At 41.1% G+C, this 16,898-nt stretch overlaps 2 protein-coding genes across 9 annotated transcripts; one reads left to right on the top strand and one right to left on the bottom strand.

Moving 5' to 3' along the window:
• The first annotated feature begins 408 nt into the window (after window positions 1-408).
• Window positions 409-6,773, top strand: slc33a1 (solute carrier family 33 member 1). 7 transcript variants are annotated; one of them, XM_051397154.1, is made up of 10 exons: window positions 434-640; window positions 764-791; window positions 1,156-1,611; window positions 1,728-1,881; window positions 1,987-2,182; window positions 2,284-2,483; window positions 2,610-2,794; window positions 2,874-2,991; window positions 4,040-4,255; window positions 4,349-6,773. In XM_051397154.1, the coding sequence occupies exons 3-10, from the start codon at window positions 1,199-1,201 to the stop codon at window positions 4,511-4,513; spliced, it is 1,647 nt and encodes a 548-aa protein (XP_051253114.1). In that variant the 5' UTR covers window positions 434-640; window positions 764-791; window positions 1,156-1,198; the 3' UTR covers window positions 4,514-6,773. The 7 variants fall into 7 exon arrangements, with proteins under 7 accessions (XP_051253116.1, XP_051253115.1, XP_051253114.1 ...); XM_051397153.1 differs by having other exon boundaries at window positions 764-870; XM_051397156.1 differs by lacking the exon at window positions 764-791 and having other exon boundaries at window positions 409-495.
• Window positions 6,774-7,309: 536 nt separating this feature from the next.
• Window positions 7,310-16,437, bottom strand: rps6kb1b (ribosomal protein S6 kinase b, polypeptide 1b). 2 transcript variants are annotated; one of them, XM_051397157.1, is made up of 15 exons: window positions 16,258-16,437; window positions 14,692-14,735; window positions 14,478-14,616; window positions 14,244-14,312; window positions 12,138-12,285; window positions 11,555-11,612; window positions 11,170-11,270; window positions 10,914-11,004; window positions 10,746-10,836; window positions 10,516-10,623; window positions 10,348-10,410; window positions 9,937-10,014; window positions 9,557-9,664; window positions 8,576-8,688; window positions 7,310-8,265 (listed from the first exon to the last, which is right to left on the bottom strand). In XM_051397157.1, exons 1-15 carry the CDS (start codon window positions 16,324-16,326, stop codon window positions 8,013-8,015), a joined length of 1,533 nt encoding a protein of 510 aa, XP_051253117.1. In that variant the 5' UTR covers window positions 16,327-16,437; the 3' UTR covers window positions 7,310-8,012. The 2 variants fall into 2 exon arrangements, with proteins under 2 accessions (XP_051253117.1, XP_051253118.1); XM_051397158.1 differs by having other exon boundaries at window positions 14,478-14,598.
• Between the last annotated feature and the right edge of the window lie 461 nt (window positions 16,438-16,898).

The raw sequence follows: 16,898 nt of genomic DNA, 5'->3' as shown, positions 1-16,898 counted from the left end.
TATTTCCAACCTCTGAGGATACAGCCTCTATTAATCATGCCCCAAAGGATCATTACTGTCACTCATGTATGGGTGCACACACACACACACACACACACACACACACACACACACACACACACACACACACACAGGACTGGCTAAATAGCCCACTCTTGTTGTGAGGACATTTTTGTCCAGTCTTGTGATTTCATGCTCGAATTTTAAAATTTGGACTTAAAAGTGCGCTTTATTTAATTAATTTCCCTGTGACGTTACACTGTTATAACAAAAGCAGTTTTCAGTTTGATTTAGATTTTTGTAAAGTGTCCGTCAAACATTCATTACAAGATTATTGTTGTTGTTGTTTTTTTCCCCCCCATATAACATAATTGTGTATTTGCACTGAGGCGGAACTCCAGTCAGTGGTGGTTTGACACGTCAGCTGTAGGTGTCGGACACATTTAGACGACGCACACGCTGCGCTTCCTGCTTCTTCTGTTGATGTTCACCGATGTAATTTGTTTTAAGTCACACGGTAGTACTTTACTTGTGTTTCTCGCCTAAAACCAAGCATGAAATCTTTCTCCGGTTAATTCGCGCTGTAGCTCATCCGGTTTGTGGTGTTCTCATTAATTTGTCATGCTGTCATCATCACCAGGTCTGCATGAATTCACCTTCTCACCTAAAGCTCTTCTGCTGTGTGTCTGTACATTGGCTCTAATCAACCCACAGGAGTGTTGTCGTTTTATTAATTTAAATGTATGTTGTCCTTTATTTACAGCCTAACGTAAACACCTGCTCGTTTTAAGGTGACAGCTGAAGTTAACACATTGAACTGATTCATAGTTAGCCTTTGTTGCTTTCTGTCAGAGACTGATGAAACAAACTGTGAGTGTGGCTCTCTACATCTTTCTGCATGTGTGGGAGAGCTGTGTGTGAGTCCTACCATCAGACATTGATAAGAGCCTTACATAAACCTGTTTATTTAATATTGTATTGTATTATGATCCATTTGTGAATTATATCTTTATTGTAACTTTATAGATTATGTCTATCTTCAAAAAAAAACAACCTCAATGGTATTCAAATGATTTAAAATATTCCTGGTTCAGAGACTTGCAGTTAATTAGCAGTTTTGCTGTTTTAATAGTTCTCTCTCATCTTTTTCTCAAGATTTGCTGAGGGCACAGCAGGTTTAATTGCCCACTGCTCCAACATGGAGCACTCCGATTTGATCACACATAAGAACGGGCGGCAGAGGAAGCTGGCGGGTGCCACCCTCCTACCGGACCACGTTAGGGACATGGACAGGGGAGAGACGAGCGCCTCTGAACCAGAAGTAGAAGAGGAAGCTGCGGGTCTTATCAGAGGGTCGGACTCTGAGGACAGGAGGCACAGAGTCCGGCCTGGGATCCGGGGGGAGTTGGCGAATGTGTTGCTTCTTCTGTTCCTGTACGTGCTGCAAGGGATTCCTCTGGGACTGGCTGGTAGCATCCCTCTGATCTTACAGAGTAAGAGTGTCAGCTACAAAGACCAGGCCTTCTTCAGCTTTGTCTTCTGGCCATTTAGCCTCAAGCTCTTCTGGGCGCCACTGGTGGATGCTCTCTACTTCAGCAGGTTTGGTAGAAGGTAAGACGGATACTTGTGTGCTGTTTGTCATCATGTGGATGATTTCCTCTATGTGGATTGTTGTTGTTTTTTTTGCTGTTTCCTGATCTATGCCACCCTCCCACCTGATTCTGCAGAAAGTCATGGCTGGTGCCCACACAGTACCTGCTGGGTCTCTTCATGCTGTACCTTTCTGTGACTGTCAATTCACTGCTGCAGAGTGAGGGGGGACCAAAAGTTCTGACTCTTACTGCAGTCTTCTTTATGCTCGCCTTCCTGGCAGCTACACAGGTAGAACAATCACTGGGACACAAACACACATTCAGGAAGAGAAACGCATTCAAGTTGATAGTTTCTTTCCCGTCCTCCAATGGCTGTACCTTCTCTGCCCTTAAGGACATAGCTGTGGATGGCTGGGCCCTGACTATGTTATCCAGAGAGAATGTGGGCTATGCCTCTACATGCAACTCTGTGGGCCAGACAGCGGGATACTTCCTGGGGAATGTGCTCTTTCTGGCTCTGGAGTCTGCAGACTTCTGCAACAAATACCTCAGAACAGAGCCCAAAGACACGGGCATCGTCACCTTGTCAGGTATCACCTGTCCCTGACCGAACTGATTAACAACATAACTTCTCAACTGAACAGTAATTTGGATGAATAAAGTGTGTTTTCTAATTCTTTTTCTGCTGCAGACTTCTTGTTCTTTTGGGGAATAGTGTTCCTGGTTTCCACGACGTTGGTAGCCATCATTAAAAGGGAAAATGAGCACGGCAAAGGAAAGAGGAGAGTCCAAGAGGAGACACAAGGCGTCATGGAAACCTACAAGCTGCTGTTCTCTATCATCAAGATGCCCACAGTCTTCACCTTTTGTGTCCTGCTTCTCACTGCTAAAGTACTTGACCATTACTTGATAAATATTTGGTTTACCTTTTAAAAAAAGAACTTTTTTGCTGCTTGAAACATGAATATGAATTGGGCATGAAAGTTTTCTGATGTGTCTTCTCTGTGTGTGTTTCAGATTGGCTTCTCTGCAGCAGATGCAGTGACAGGTCTGAAGCTGGTGGAGGCTGGAGTTCCCAAGGAGCAGCTGGCTTTGCTGGCAGTGCCCATGGTGCCTTTGCAGATCCTACTACCTGTGATCATCAGTAAATACACAGCAGGGCCTAGACCTCTCGATGTCTTCTACAGGGCCTTCCCTTTTAGGTTGTAACACACATACACACAAACCTGTGCTTAAACGCATTCAATAAACTAAAAGCTAACGGTTGTCGTGTTGTTGCAGGTTGCTCATAGGACTGGAGTACGCTCTGCTGGTGTGGTGGACCCCCAGTGCAAGGGAAGAAGGAGGGTTCCCTGTTTACTACTACGCCATAGTGTTGCTTAGCTACGCAGTGCATCAGGTTAGGTATTTCTGTTACTCTCTTAAATATCTTTTCTCCTCTTTTCTTCTTCTAGCCTAGCCAGTATCATAGATTTTCCAGGTGACAGGATCTCAGACAGTGCCAGACTGTTTATAGGATAGATAATGGAAAGTGGCTTAAATGAGCCAAAATGGCCAAAATTGAGAACAACAGGCAATACGTTCTCAATTTGTCAATTTTATCCATGCTAACAGCATCTCGGGATGGCAAAGTCTGTTGGGCTGTTGGTCATTCGATCACTTTGACGAACAACTATTGGATTGATCGCCACAGACATTCATTGTCTACAGAGGATGAATCTTACTGGTGAACCCCGGACATTTCCTATAGCACCAACATCAGGTTTTCACTTTCCCCTTATCCTGTGAAATATCTGAACAACTTCCAGACGGATAGGCACAAAATTTGACATTTGTGACTTTTCTTCTAGTGTCACTGTGTGTTTTTTAGGGAAATGTCTCAAAAACAATTAGATGGTTTATCATTAGGTTTGTACAGGTATTCATGTTGCCCTCAGGATAAACTGTGATCACTTTGGGGATCCCTTAACTTGTCATCTACCGCCAACATGGGTATTCCAGGTTAAAGTGCAATCAATATAGACACCGAGATACTTATGTTAGCATGTTGATGTTAGCATTTAGCTCAAAGCACAGCCTCACTTTAAAAGCAAATGATCCTTGTAATCTATAAATGGGCATAATGAGTATAATTTACAGGTACATAAGGGCCAACAAGTGTTAACATAGGTTTTCCTCCTATCACCCATCTCTTCCTCCAGATGTCACTGTGCAACAGAAGAAAATAATGTTTATGGGGCATATCTGATTGAAGGAGGTTACATTGTAATCTCTGTTAATCTGTCTTTTAATAAGATATGAAACCCATTTTACAGAGATGTAGTTCTTTGGCTTAGGAAAAAGTGATGATATTTTTTTTCAGGAACATCCATTAAACAAATAAAAATGGATATAAATTGCTGGGAATTGATTAGTCTCAACAAGTGTTCCCCATGTTTCTCCCCCAGGTGGCGTTGTACAGCATGTACGTGGCCTGCATGGCCTTCCATGCCAAAGTGAGTGACCCCCTCATCGGTGGAACCTACATGACTCTGCTGAACACGGTCACCAACCTTGGTGGAAACTGGCCCTCCACTGTGGCTCTGTGGATGGTGGATCCACTGACCTCTAAGGAGTGTCAGGGGGCTGTCGGGCAGAGCTGCGGCTCTCCAGACGAGGCAGGGGTGAGTAAATAGTGAGGGGAAAATATGCAAAGTGGTGAATGTAATTACCTCGACTGGATAAATTGACAGTTCTTCTTTCTTTCCCATCTCCAGCTGTGCGTTAAGGAGGGTGGTGCTTGTGTGACAACACTGGATGGCTACTACGTGGAGTCAGTGGTGTGCGTTGTGATTGGTTTCGCGTGGTGGGTGTGGTTAGGGAAGAAGATGAGGCAGCTGCAGGAACAGAGCCCTGCTGCATGGAGGTGCAGAGCTAATTAGTGATGACATCAATACTACAGACTCTTCTTTTCCCCGCCTCCAGCTCTGCATACAACAACGACTGAATGGTGGACATATTGTAACTCCACTCTCATCTGTCTGGTTTCATCCCTCTGGTCCAGTTCCAGCTGCTACGCTCAGAAAACACTCTCTCACACTTTCCCACCTCTGTCACCTCGAAGTACACACATCTGATAAAAGTGTCTCTCTGGATCGTTAGTCGTGCTAACTGTAACAGTGCCCTGAAAACTGAAACTCAGACCTTGTTTGTTTTCTTTTGTTCTGAAACCATATTCTGCTGCTCGAAACAGCCAAACCAAACCAGAAGTCAGTCAAAGAACGTGTTCAAGAAACTTTCTGGGTTTGTTTTTAACCTGCTTGGATATTCAGACGGTTGAGTTTTACCAATGTGTGAAATACAAGTGAAGCTGTTCTGTGCAGTTTTTGCCTCTTTGGAATTTAAGCTTTAGTAAACTCAGCACTTCAGATACTGACTTACCTCCCTGGCCAGTCACCATTTAATGTATATTAAAAGGATACTTAAGGGAAAAGACAGTCAAACCTACAAATGCACTCCTTCACACTGTGTGCACTTATGTGGGTACGATTTCCTTCTTGTATGCACATTCAACCAATCTGTCAATCCAGGTGAGTTAAACCCAGTTTGAAGAATATCTTTCATTGCTGTTTGATTTAAATCTTTTTTTTTATGATTATTTAAATATATTATGTTTCTATGAAGTATTTGTGCCTTGTTTAGTTTTTTTTTAGTCTGTAGGTCAAAGAAACCGTTGTTTTAGCTGTAGTTAAATAATCAAGGCAGGGAGCATTGCCGTCATCATGATAATTTGATGTTAAATTGATGAAGACTGATTGTGTAATACTGTTTTCAGTAATATACTGTAGTTTGGTAGACACAAAACTTGACCATATTCATTATAACTGTTTTTTTTATATACTCCAAGTGCACATTCCTCATGAATAATTTTCACATTGATTTATGCATAATACATTACCAATATCATCACTCATTAAATGAACTGAATGCCTAAAATATTACATGTTTTTTTTTTTTGTTAGAGCAATGTTTGGTTTTGCTTTCTAAACTTTCCTTAAATCTTTAGTTTTACCCATCACTGGACTAATTCAAATCTTTATTAGCAATATTGGACAGTGCAGCTTTTAACTGTTGCAACATCTTGGTTATCAATAGGTCCCAGTTGGTAGGTGATTTTTGCGGAGGTATTTTTAAGTTGCATACACACACACACGCAGGCCCTTGTATATCAGAGCTTTTTTCAGTTGTATAGATGCATAGTTATTATGTTAAAGGACAATAGATTGTATACTGTCAATGCATCCGTTTATTGCAGACAAGCTGAGTAGATCAGGGATCCCTTGGCAGTGGGACGTCAAGTGGAAACGTACAGTTCATTTCTCATCCCAAAAACAATTCAGATCCCAGACCAGCAGCCTCGATGAGGAACTTAACAAACAATTGCCCCATTTCTGTTTTGCATATTGTACATAGAACTGAATGTTACAGTATTTTTCTCTAAAGCCAGCATTGAGCCAACTGCTCTGTCAAATGTATTTGGTGAAGCACACAATCAGGGTTCATGTGAGGATAAGACTTGTTTTTTAACTCATTTTGCATTCTTTTCTACTTTGTGAACCACAAGGTTTTTTCTTTTTTTTGCCACAGATTACTCTGAAATACACAGAATTCCTCCCGCACTGTGAGCAGCCTCCTAAACTTATCAACTTCATACCACCTGATGTTAATTTCTGCCAGTCACTGTAATATAACACTTGATCCTGAGAGCCTTTTTGCCATCAACAGGGCACTATGTTTGTTTGTTTGATTTTCATTGACTTATTATATAGACCGTGTTCATTTCAGTGACATATGCTTTAACCATATGTTATGCTTTATGGAGTGACTTTATTCTGCTAATCTGGCTTTAGGTGGTGGTGAATTATAGAAATACAAAAAGTTGTTAATGTTACCCTTTAATTGAAAACATGAAATGAAAATCAGTGATTTTTTTCCCTTTTTTAACTTTGCACAACCTTTATTTACAATGAGTCCAAATCCCCAATCATTTAAAGGAAACGGACATGACAGGGTGACACCATAGTGAGACATTTTATTAGTAGTCTATAATGTTCTGATGATGAACTTTGACATTCATACAATGCAATGTTGTTGAGATTTGAAACAAATCTTATATGTAATTAAAAAAAAATATGCAATGCACACTTGTGAGGTCTCCTGTGATTCTACCTGAAATGTGGAGTATAGACGATCGTCGGCGTAAAACAAAAGACAACGCATTGTTTTTTTTTTTTACATTTTATTATAACCTTCCTTGCTTTTCAGGATTTCTAAAATGTCCCTCCTAAACAAGTGAACGCTGATGCGTGAGGCTTTACATGTAGCCCCAAGTTTTGTCTTTTTTAGCATTAAACCTCACAACTGCAGACAGTGACCAGATCAACTGGTGCTACAGTCTAATATGAATTCCCAGGCGTCAGATGGCGTCTGACTTCCTGCCCCCCATGAGGCCCTAAGTCTCTTGGGAGGCCAGAGTCGGGGCGGGTCACTCAAAGCAGCACCGAGATCAGTTAGATGGTTTTGGGTGGTGACGGTGATCAAGCTGAATCATGTCTGGTGATGCGTCAGTGATACATCCCATAGTGTAGTACACCTGAAGAGCGGATAATTGAAGTATGGTTCCCACATCAAACAAGTCATCCACAACACCAATGCCGAAAGAATGTAAAAAGTCAACATGTTTTTTTTTCGTGTTTAATTTAGCCTCTCTGATTCATCATTGATGTATAGCACAGTTAATGCATCCATTTTGTAAAACATCGTAAGACATAAAGCTATAGTCATCACTACCAGAACCTCTGCTTGTCTGCTGCTTGCAACAATGATTTCTTTGATCTTTTTCAATAATAAACCCAATTCACATAATTTCATTCAGAATCAGGAAGCATTTTCGTCTAAGAACTGTCAAAATCTCCCAATGGAAGCAATTTCCTCACTGGCATTGATTCAAATAGCACAAAGCACTTTGGACGTCATCTTAGACGTGCTGTAGACTCACTGCATTTTAGAGTAAATCGCTTGCATACTGTGTGATACATCGCCTTTGATTTCCAGGTTGCACAAAGGCTGTAGCTCCTCAAAACATTTCCAGTCCTACTAGTCCAGTTCAGAAAGGGAGGGTCAGAACACAAAGGTCGTGAGACCTGAGGTGTCGGATAAGGAGAAGTGGTGAGACGGTGATGTCGTCGGTAGCACTTAAACTGCAGCGCGCTGGAGTCCCAGACCCACGCACAAACTCCAGGTTGTGACAGTCTATGTAGTGTGTGGATGTGCAATTTTGGATTTTGTCTCTAGCATCCATATCTTTTTGCTTTGTTTCTTAAAAAATATCAACAAAAAAAAAAAGTCAAGAAATAAACTCTCCTAATGAGGCGCAGTGGGTCATAGGTTCATACGTAGATGCTCGGGCCGTTTGGCCACGACGGGATAGGCTTGCTGCTTCATCTGAGCCATGTTGCCGGAGGGCTGACGGATGGGAAGAGGCGCCGAGGCCTCAGAGCTCGTCGTGACATCCATCTGCTCTGGGGTGGACAGCTCCATGGCCTGGTCCTGAGGTGACTGGAGGACGCTCGGTCCTCCGCTGTGGAGGAGGGGGCTTCGGGCCCAGCATTCGACCCCCGAGAACTTGACTGGGCTAAGGACAGGAAGAGAGGAGGCATTAGTAACAATGACAAACATACAGACGAAGGCAAGGGTAAGTGTAATCAAATGTGGCTTTAGTCTCTAAATAATTCTAATTAATACGCTGTGGGCTGTGTGTTTGGCTTCAGATGGAGTGAAAAACTATATTTGAATTGAGAAGGAATTGTATCAACAAACTTTAACAAAAATTTAGATCAACAGAGTGAGGCTAGGAATATCAGGAATTAAACAAAGACCCACTGTGGGTCCGATCTCAACTAGTACATAATTCGACGTGTTTGTCTCGGCTGCAGGTGACATACCTGAGAGGAGTTCTTGGGCTGTCCACGATCCGACGAGGTGAGCGGATTTTTGGCTCAAATGAGAACTTTTCTTTGATGTTTTCCAAGACTGACGGAGCGACGTATGTGAAACCCTGCGAGGACAAAGAGAAGTACGGTCACATTTGAGGGGCAGGCTGTGGGCAGAGTGAGCGCGAGGAAGAAATGGATCGGAAACAGCAGTGAGGATCCAGATCTAATTGGCCAGGGAGCTCCACATTGTTGTTTATGCTGCTCTTTGATGCTTGTGATTATTACACCAGAGTGTTCTTAGAAATTGAATATAAGACAATACAAACTGATACTGATGTATAAGCTATTAACTGTTTTAGGCTAAATGCTGATTGACTACAAGCCTTCAACAAATGGCATGTTTATTGTGCAAACCTGTGGTGTATTTTTTTAACATGTTTTTTTCTTCTCATTCCCTACATGTTTGAGCTCCACTGTGCAGAATGATGTATGTGCACTAGAAGGAGGTTTTCACATTAATCTGCTGAAAGTGGAAAGTTTCTCTGTGCTCACTGAAAATCCGATTTTAAAGGCAACTTACAAGAAGTAGAAGTAGAAACCAGCCGCCAGTGCACAAACACTGAGAATGGACTTTACAGTGAAGTAGGACACATCTTGTGTCCAGCAGGAAAATGAGAAATGAACTCAGAAATGAAAATTTGGATACTCATAGATTTTAAGGGTTGATGGAAAAAAACACATCAGCTCCACATTATTGTTTCTAAACTGACTACGTGTGAAAGGGGAACTTAAAGTAACTGAGAAAGGAAGTAAACCTAATTGTTACCAAAGAGTTTTCCATACTGAACAGCAGAGAATAATAATAAGAAATGCAACAGTAATCATTCATTTGACACGAAAGGTTTCTCGCCGTGTTTTTGAAAAGATTAACCTTTTTCTTTTGTGAGTTGTCAAATGTCACAAAACAAACAAAAAGATCCAAGGAGTTACCAGAAAGGCTTGGTTGGCACTCTCACTGAGGGTTGAGTCATCCGGGCTGTCGACTGGTGTCTGACTGGTGAACTTCGAGTCAAACTGACTCACGTCTTCAGCTGATTGCTGCAAAGACGGACGAGACAAACGCAGGTGAAAAGGTGAGGCAACGTGAGTAGATGTGTCAACTAACAACACGCAGGTCTGAAACAAGAGAAGACCTGGGTTCTGTTACTCAAACGTATTCAGTTGGTTTAATCCAGGCAGGGCAACCAGAATATTAAGCTACTCGAGCAGCATTATTTGTGAATTGAGTATCTAATTTCAACCTTAAACATTCTCAAATTTATATAGTATCTAGTTCAGGCTACCTCGCGGTCTGCTCCTCTGATACTCACCAAGAAAGGTTTGAAGGGAGGCTCCACTTTCCGAGCAAGCAAATCCTCCCAGTTGATGTGTCGAAAAAAGGGATGAGCCTTTGGGATATCAAATGCAAACAGAGTGCTACTGTATGAACAGAGGGCCATAAAACATAGCTTTTCAGTCTCGGAAAAATGTTAACAAGTCGTCATTCATTCAGCCAGCTGCAGCTTCTGTCCAATATATGACAATGTTAGTTAGAGTCCCGAGAGGGTTTGTGACTCTACAACCCAGTTACAGTCTCTATAACTACATATGGCAATGCATTATATAAAGAAACAATCTACATAAGATACACCTGTAACCTTTTGATTTTATATCATATGAAAGCAGTATATTGCTCCTCAGAGCTCAGAAGCAGACTTGGGAGTGTCGTATCGCTTTCTCACCTGCACCTCTGTGGCATCTCCCGCTCCCGCTCCCAGCCGCGACGAGGCGTTTCTCTTCAGCAACTGTACAACCAGCAGTCAAATGTCAGAACTACTTACACAACAACCACACGCTTATTTTGGATAAACATGAGTGGTATAAGCTTTAAAAAAAAAAACAGGTAGTACCCGTTTTAGGAGATCTCTAGCTTCTTGTGTGAGGTAGGGAGGCAGGCTGAGTTTACACTTCAGGATCTTGTCAATGGTCTTTTTTCGGTTTTCACCAGTGAACGGTGGCTATGGCGGAAAAAGAGAGGAAGGGGTTACTCGAACGTTTCGAATTACGATTCATATTTTATAACAGCACATTAATAAGAGTGAAGTAGAAAGCTTTTTTATGTTGTAAATTTTTAACTGACCGCTCCTGTGAGCATGTCGTACATCAGAGCGCCCAGACTCCACCAGTCCACTGCTCTGTTGTGTCCGCTTCTCATCAAGATCTCCGGGGCCCTGCAACAGCATGAGCGCACAATTCTCACTAATGAGTCAACAGTAAGCATGAAGGGCAAAGAAAGAGCATGACTTACATGTATTCGATGGTGCCACAGAAAGTGTGGGTAACCGTGCCGTCGTGAATTGACTCTTTACACAGCCCAAAGTCTGTCAACTTAACATGCCCTGGAAGGAAAACAGATATTCAGATTATTTACAATCCTCACACCTCTTTATAGCAGATATAAGATAATATCTGCATTAAATCACAAAAAGGTCTTTATTTACTGTTATTTATGTGACCTGAATGATATTTGTGCATATGGATGGTTATGTTTTAGGGTTACACACCTTGGCTGTTGAGCATGATGTTCTCAGGCTTTAGGTCTCTGTAGATGATGCCCTTCTGGTGCAGGTGGCCCAGAGCCATGGAGATCTCTGCCAGGTAGAAACTACAGATAAAAAAAACAAAGAAAAATGTCATTAAATACAATCAACATCATGCAGACAAATTGTTTATAAATAAGTTTGATACAGATATGCATACAGTATTAATACAACATTTTTTTGTCGTTGTTAGGTTCATATTACCGGTGAGCTTTGTCTGGTAAGAAATCAGGAAGTGTGAGTATTGTTGTTAAAGTTCCCTGCAGTTTCATATATCATGTGCACTGATCATCAAAAATGATCACAGACCACAGTGATTTAATAACAGATGACACATAACAACGCTCACCAGGCTGTATCTTCCATGAAGATGCCCTCTCTCTCCAGCTGCATGAAGAGTTCTCCTCCTGCACAGGTGAACACAAGTTTATGCCGTTAACATGGGTGACAAACATCATTTCCTTCCTTCTCCAAAGGTTCACTACACACTCTCTACTGACCCACCTGGCGGAGACACGTAGAATGACGAGGTGCCTATCATGAAAACGTGATTCCTTCTTCATGAATCACACCATTAATCGATGCAAAAACTAGAGCCACATTATATTTTCAGCTTTGATGGAAGGGACAAGTGAGAGAGCTAAAACCTGAACTACATGACTGTTTGCCAGAGTGTGTATAAGACATGCTGAGAAAGGGACGTGAGTATTTAATACAACAGAAAGACTCTGTGTATGTGTGAATTTATAGACTTCAGATAAAGTTATGTAGTCTAATTGTTTATTCTTACACAATCCTCGTCTAATTCAGACTGTAGACATGATTATAATAATACAAATGTATACAACACAAGCAGAGTGATTTCACACACACTCTGCATGCATTAATCTCCCTGCAGAGTGTGTGTGTACGTGCTCATTTCTCTCACTGACCACTCAGGTACTCCAGGATGAGATACAGCTTTCCTCCTGTCTGGAAGGCGTAGATGAGATCAACAATGAAGGGATGCTTCACTTCCTCCAGGATGTTCCTCTCTGCCTTGGTATGAGCCGTGTCCTTGGCGTTGCGTACAATCATAGCCTGGTTCCCCCCCGAAGAAGCATATCAACATTAGTCAGGAGGCAGATACAGCAGTGTGTCACTAAGAGTGATGAAACAGACTGTGTATGGTAGTGGCCTTATGAGCTGCATGCCTGTATGACTAATACAGAAAAATATTTCACTATACAACATCTGAGAGGCAGAGGTTGGGCTCAGCAATTTAAGCAACTATGTCACTAAGATAGAGGAGTGACACATCTGAATTATTGCTAATCTAGTTTATTGAATGAAGTTTAACAAGTTAGTAATACTCTGACAGTGAGTGTCCTTAATCATTACTCACTCAAACCAAAGTTTTACAATGAAAACTGCTTCAAATACATACATTTGGAATACAATGTGGAGTACACACGTTGTCAATAGCACTATTGTGGTTTTATATGTGCAAAGCCTTCTGCTCATCTCCTATCCACTGCTCCCGCTTACTGTTTATGTTTGTCAACCCCTTCTGTCAGAAAGCTAAAGAGCTGTCTGTCACCAACAATGTTGTCTCAGCTCTCTCTGAGAGTTAGAACAGATGGAGCTCCAACAGGCAGACAGAGGCTGTGATGAGCCCTTTGATTTTACCCTTTATTTGACCTCCCTTTTTTTTTTTTTTTTTTTTATTGATTACAGATTATGTATTGTATTCTGAATCTTAAACCCTTTTTTTTGCTAGCAAACTTTGCTTTTTGTTCGCTTTACTAGGCAAAAACTGTCAAATGTAGCTCATCCACTTCTGCAAAGCCACTATGCTATTGGCCATTACTTGTGTGTTTATCAAGCATCTCAGAATCACTGTAGTTCAACATAAGAGTAGGATCCCTCCCACGCACACACACGGGAATCAAAGTTCTCCTTTAAGAGAGAGTGACACGACTGGTATACGACAGTCACAATCATAAAGTGGTTTCAATGTGCAGTCAACACATTCAAAACTCTAACAGGCTGAATTTAGACATAATTTGAAGCAGGAAAATCTAAATTAATTACAGAATACATTATATTGTTTGTATTACAAGCTAGTTGCACAAACAGGAAGAATGAGAATTTTTTTTATCAAAACACAAAAATGACACAAAATGTATATGTTAGTATATAATTACATATTCAGGAGGAATAATGGAAACCATTGCTGTTGTAGCTATATTTTCTTGTTTTGAATTAAGGGTAAATTACATAAAATGTAAACTTTCTGCAGTGGGCTTTAGTTTGAAGATGGAATGAATATCTCAGACAAAAGTTTTTACTCTAATTAGATCTTTGACAAAACAACTAAATCAAATGTGTTTTACATTCTTTGTACAGCTTCTGGAAAGTTTATTGCACATTTATCTTACCACTGTCCACCTGCTGGGAACTGGTAACAGGTTAGGTCAGTTCTGCAGGTTTCTGGAAAATGTATATCATCCTCAGTTGAGATGGATGATAAAGTGCTTTTACTCCTCAAGCTAAATATAGGACTACGTATTTGTCATTTTGGGCAAGTCAGGACTGATTTTTCACTCTGAGATGCTTCATAAATACGGGCCTTTATCAAAGCCGTGTTGTACACACAGTGAATGCTTGCCACTTTGAAGCTTAACATTTGAAAACGACTGGTTGCAATCTGGCCGGTCTTCAGCGTGTCACTGGGGTCAGTTTAGCCAATCAAGCAGAAGCAGTGTGAATGTCAGGCAGAATCTAATGGGCTGAGGCAGAGAGTTTTAAGTGCCAAGGCTGCAGCAGCGCAGCGCAGATGGCAATCTACCAACTAGCAATGAAATCTTACCCCACCACTGGCTTCAAGGACAGCCAATATTTGCAGACAGAACCCATAATGTTTATTTGTAATAACAGGCATGCAATTGCATTCATAAGATACAGACTGACAGCAGCTGTACATCACTCTAAATGAAGTGTTTTAAGCAGGATTGTTGTTTTGACACTGATGAGGGGAAACATTTAAAAAAAAGTACCTTTTTTAAGACTTTCATGGCAAATATTTTGCCCGCTGCAGCACCGACAACTTTTCGAACCTGAAAAACCTGAGCAGAAGAGAAAATGACGGACATGTTTAAAATAATCAAATCAAGAGTTGTAAGACGTGAAAATAATCCAGTGGTTTACATTATAGAGGGAATATTATCCAAAGTGTTTATCTGTGCGAGCGTGCGTGTTAGCTTTCTCAAGGCGTGCTGCTTCTCTGGTACCTTTCCATAACCACCTTTCCCCAGAACCCGCAGCAGCTCAAAGCACTCTGGTCTGATGTTCTCCGTCCCCTGGTTGACGTTGTCCTCTGATATCTCAATCTTCTCACAGTCATCCATGTTGCTGCAGAGACACATTTGACTGCTTGTTTTTCCACAGAGTTCATCGCAAAATCATACAAGAGCACAAGCACAGGTGGACAAACTGAATACTCACAACTCAAATCCACTGCACTGGTCCATGATATCATTGAGTTGAGCCTGGAAGGAAAAGCACAAACACAATTTAATCAAAATCAGAAACTGGACGGACTGTAATGGAGGAAACCCGAGCGGCTCTCGCTGCTGAACCTCCACACCGACGTCAGGAATCACTGTTTTCTTTTCTTCATTCTCTCTTTTTTTTTTAACAAGGACATTTCTGTATTTCCTTTTCTTTAGTGAATTCAAACACTCTTGAACTTTATGAATAATTATAACACTTGACATTATATAACATAACACATAAGTTGCTATTAATAGGATAATAGCTGTTTTGTTTTGTGTGTAGCATGAAGGGATTGTAGCTTGCATTTCGTTGTAAAATGAGAAATAAAATAACCTTGAATTAAATATATAATCAAGCTTATTTAAATGTATATAATAAATCATATAATTACTGAAATAGCTATAACATAACTTCCTACATTTAGAACTGCAACAATTAATTGATTAGGCGACAGACAAAAAAATCAATCAGCACAATTTTTGATATCACTGGAAACTATTTGGGAAAATAGTTCAGGTTTTCAGATTGTTGGTCGACAAAACAAGATATTTTGGATGACATTTTTTGGTATTTACTGTCATTTTATAGACTAAATAAACAAATGAATTGATTAATAGAGAAATGAATCGATAATGAAAATAATTCCAACTTTTAGACCAACTTACATTATAAATACAATACACTTAGCCAACATATCTGCCTGTTTACAAAGTAGTTTTGCTTCACATTCACACAGCTGTGGTGTGAGACTGACAAACAAGAGCTGCAGTGATGAAATAGTTGCCCAACCCACACCAACATGCTACATATTAAGCAAAAGTTGTTTATCTTAGTGAGAAATATGTTTAAGTGTGTGTGTGTGTGTGTGTGTGTGTGTGTGTGTGCAGATAATTACTGTCAAACTGTACTACTCCCAGTATAGCATGGGATTATGTTTTGCTGTAATAAGATAGTTTGGCCCGTGCATAAAGCAGTTGTTACACATCATTTAAGCGATTGTTAAGTTAAATGTACAGTGAAGATCTGCAGTAGTGTTGTGTTACACACACACACACACACACACACACACACACACACACACACGCAGCAGCAGCTCCATACAGCCCCACTCTGTAACAGTCTTGCCAAAATAAACTGTTGCACACCGAGCCACATTTATCACTGCAGCACCTTGAGCCAAGTAAGGCTTTGCTTGCACAGCTCCAACTTGACAGCGCTGGTTTTTATACGTGACAGCGTTAACGGCGCATGCATTTCACCACTTGCCATCGCTAGCCGTAAAATAAAGACAGAACAAGTGACAGCTCTGTCATGATCGCTGTCAGGCTAACGGAGGAGAGCTAACATTAGCCTCTGGTAACCCTGTCTGACAAGGCCTGAGAGCCCCGGCTGCAGGAGCAGGCCTGCGGTGGGTGGCAGGCTACCAGGCTACCAGGCTAACAGGCTAGCTGTGCCATGAAGAGTTTCTGCTGTGACAACTCTCGCAGTTACGTTCAACATCCTCCATTAAAGTACCTCCTCATTCTCGTCGTCGGAGACATTTTCCTCCGGCTGGTCCAAATCAATGTCAAACACTCCAGCCATGGCAGCGCTTCGCTCGGATCGCTCTGTCACAGACCACAAGAATAGCAGGCGTCCCCCCACCTCATGGACAAACACACACCGCCGCCATAACCGGCTACTACACTGAGCATGCGCACTGCAACGCTCAACAAAAGGGGCGGTAACCTGAGCGCTTTGCTTTTATTTTGTCAGAAAACAACAGCGCACACTGCTGTATTAAATATTTAATAAACCTCCTTAGAGCTTTCCTTTGCCATTCATCACAAGCCTTTACACCTACTCTGTTACAGTGGCTTTAAATCTAAAAAGAAAATCGTTCTCAGCAAAGGAAGGTTTATAATGTTTTAACTTTTATCACATTTTCTTGGAGGTTGATACAACAAGGAAAGAGATAGGGTTGGACGTTATGATTGAGGGTATCTTATAGTGATTCTAGTTTCATCGTTGATTGACGATAAAGGTTTTTTTAATCTTCAAACCTAAAAATAATACAAAATAAATAAAAGCTCATAAATAATTGAATTTCTTCTGTTGAACTACAGTGATTCGGAGTTGCTTGATAAACACATAAGTAATGGCTAATAGCACAGAAG

This window comes from Dicentrarchus labrax, unplaced genomic scaffold, assembly GCF_905237075.1.
Source record: "Dicentrarchus labrax unplaced genomic scaffold, dlabrax2021, whole genome shotgun sequence".
NCBI classification, from domain to species: domain Eukaryota; kingdom Metazoa; phylum Chordata; class Actinopteri; family Moronidae; genus Dicentrarchus; species Dicentrarchus labrax.
Note: the sequence above shows the minus strand (reverse complement) of the source record. Positions and strands in the feature narration are given on the sequence as shown.

Excerpts from the sequence above, each read along its gene's own strand:
- slc33a1 (XM_051397156.1), top strand. The coding sequence starts at position 1,199 with ATGGAGCACTCCGATTTGATCACACATAAGAACGGGCGGCAGAGGAAG. Across the intron at positions 2,795-2,873 it reads TACAGGGCCTTCCCTTTTAG|GTTGCTCATAGGACTGGAGT; the intron begins GTTGTAACACAC and ends GTGTTGTTGCAG. Across the intron at positions 4,256-4,348 it reads GCTCTCCAGACGAGGCAGGG|CTGTGCGTTAAGGAGGGTGG; the intron begins GTGAGTAAATAG and ends TCCCATCTCCAG.
- rps6kb1b (XM_051397157.1), bottom strand. The coding sequence starts at position 16,326 with ATGGCTGGAGTGTTTGACATTGATTTGGACCAGCCGGAGGAAAATGTC. Across the intron at positions 14,313-14,477 it reads GGAAAGGTGGTTATGGAAAG|GTTTTTCAGGTTCGAAAAGT; the intron begins GTACCAGAGAAG and ends TCTTCTGCTCAG. Across the intron at positions 10,624-10,745 it reads ACGACATGCTCACAGGAGCG|CCACCGTTCACTGGTGAAAA; the intron begins GTCAGTTAAAAA and ends TTTCCGCCATAG.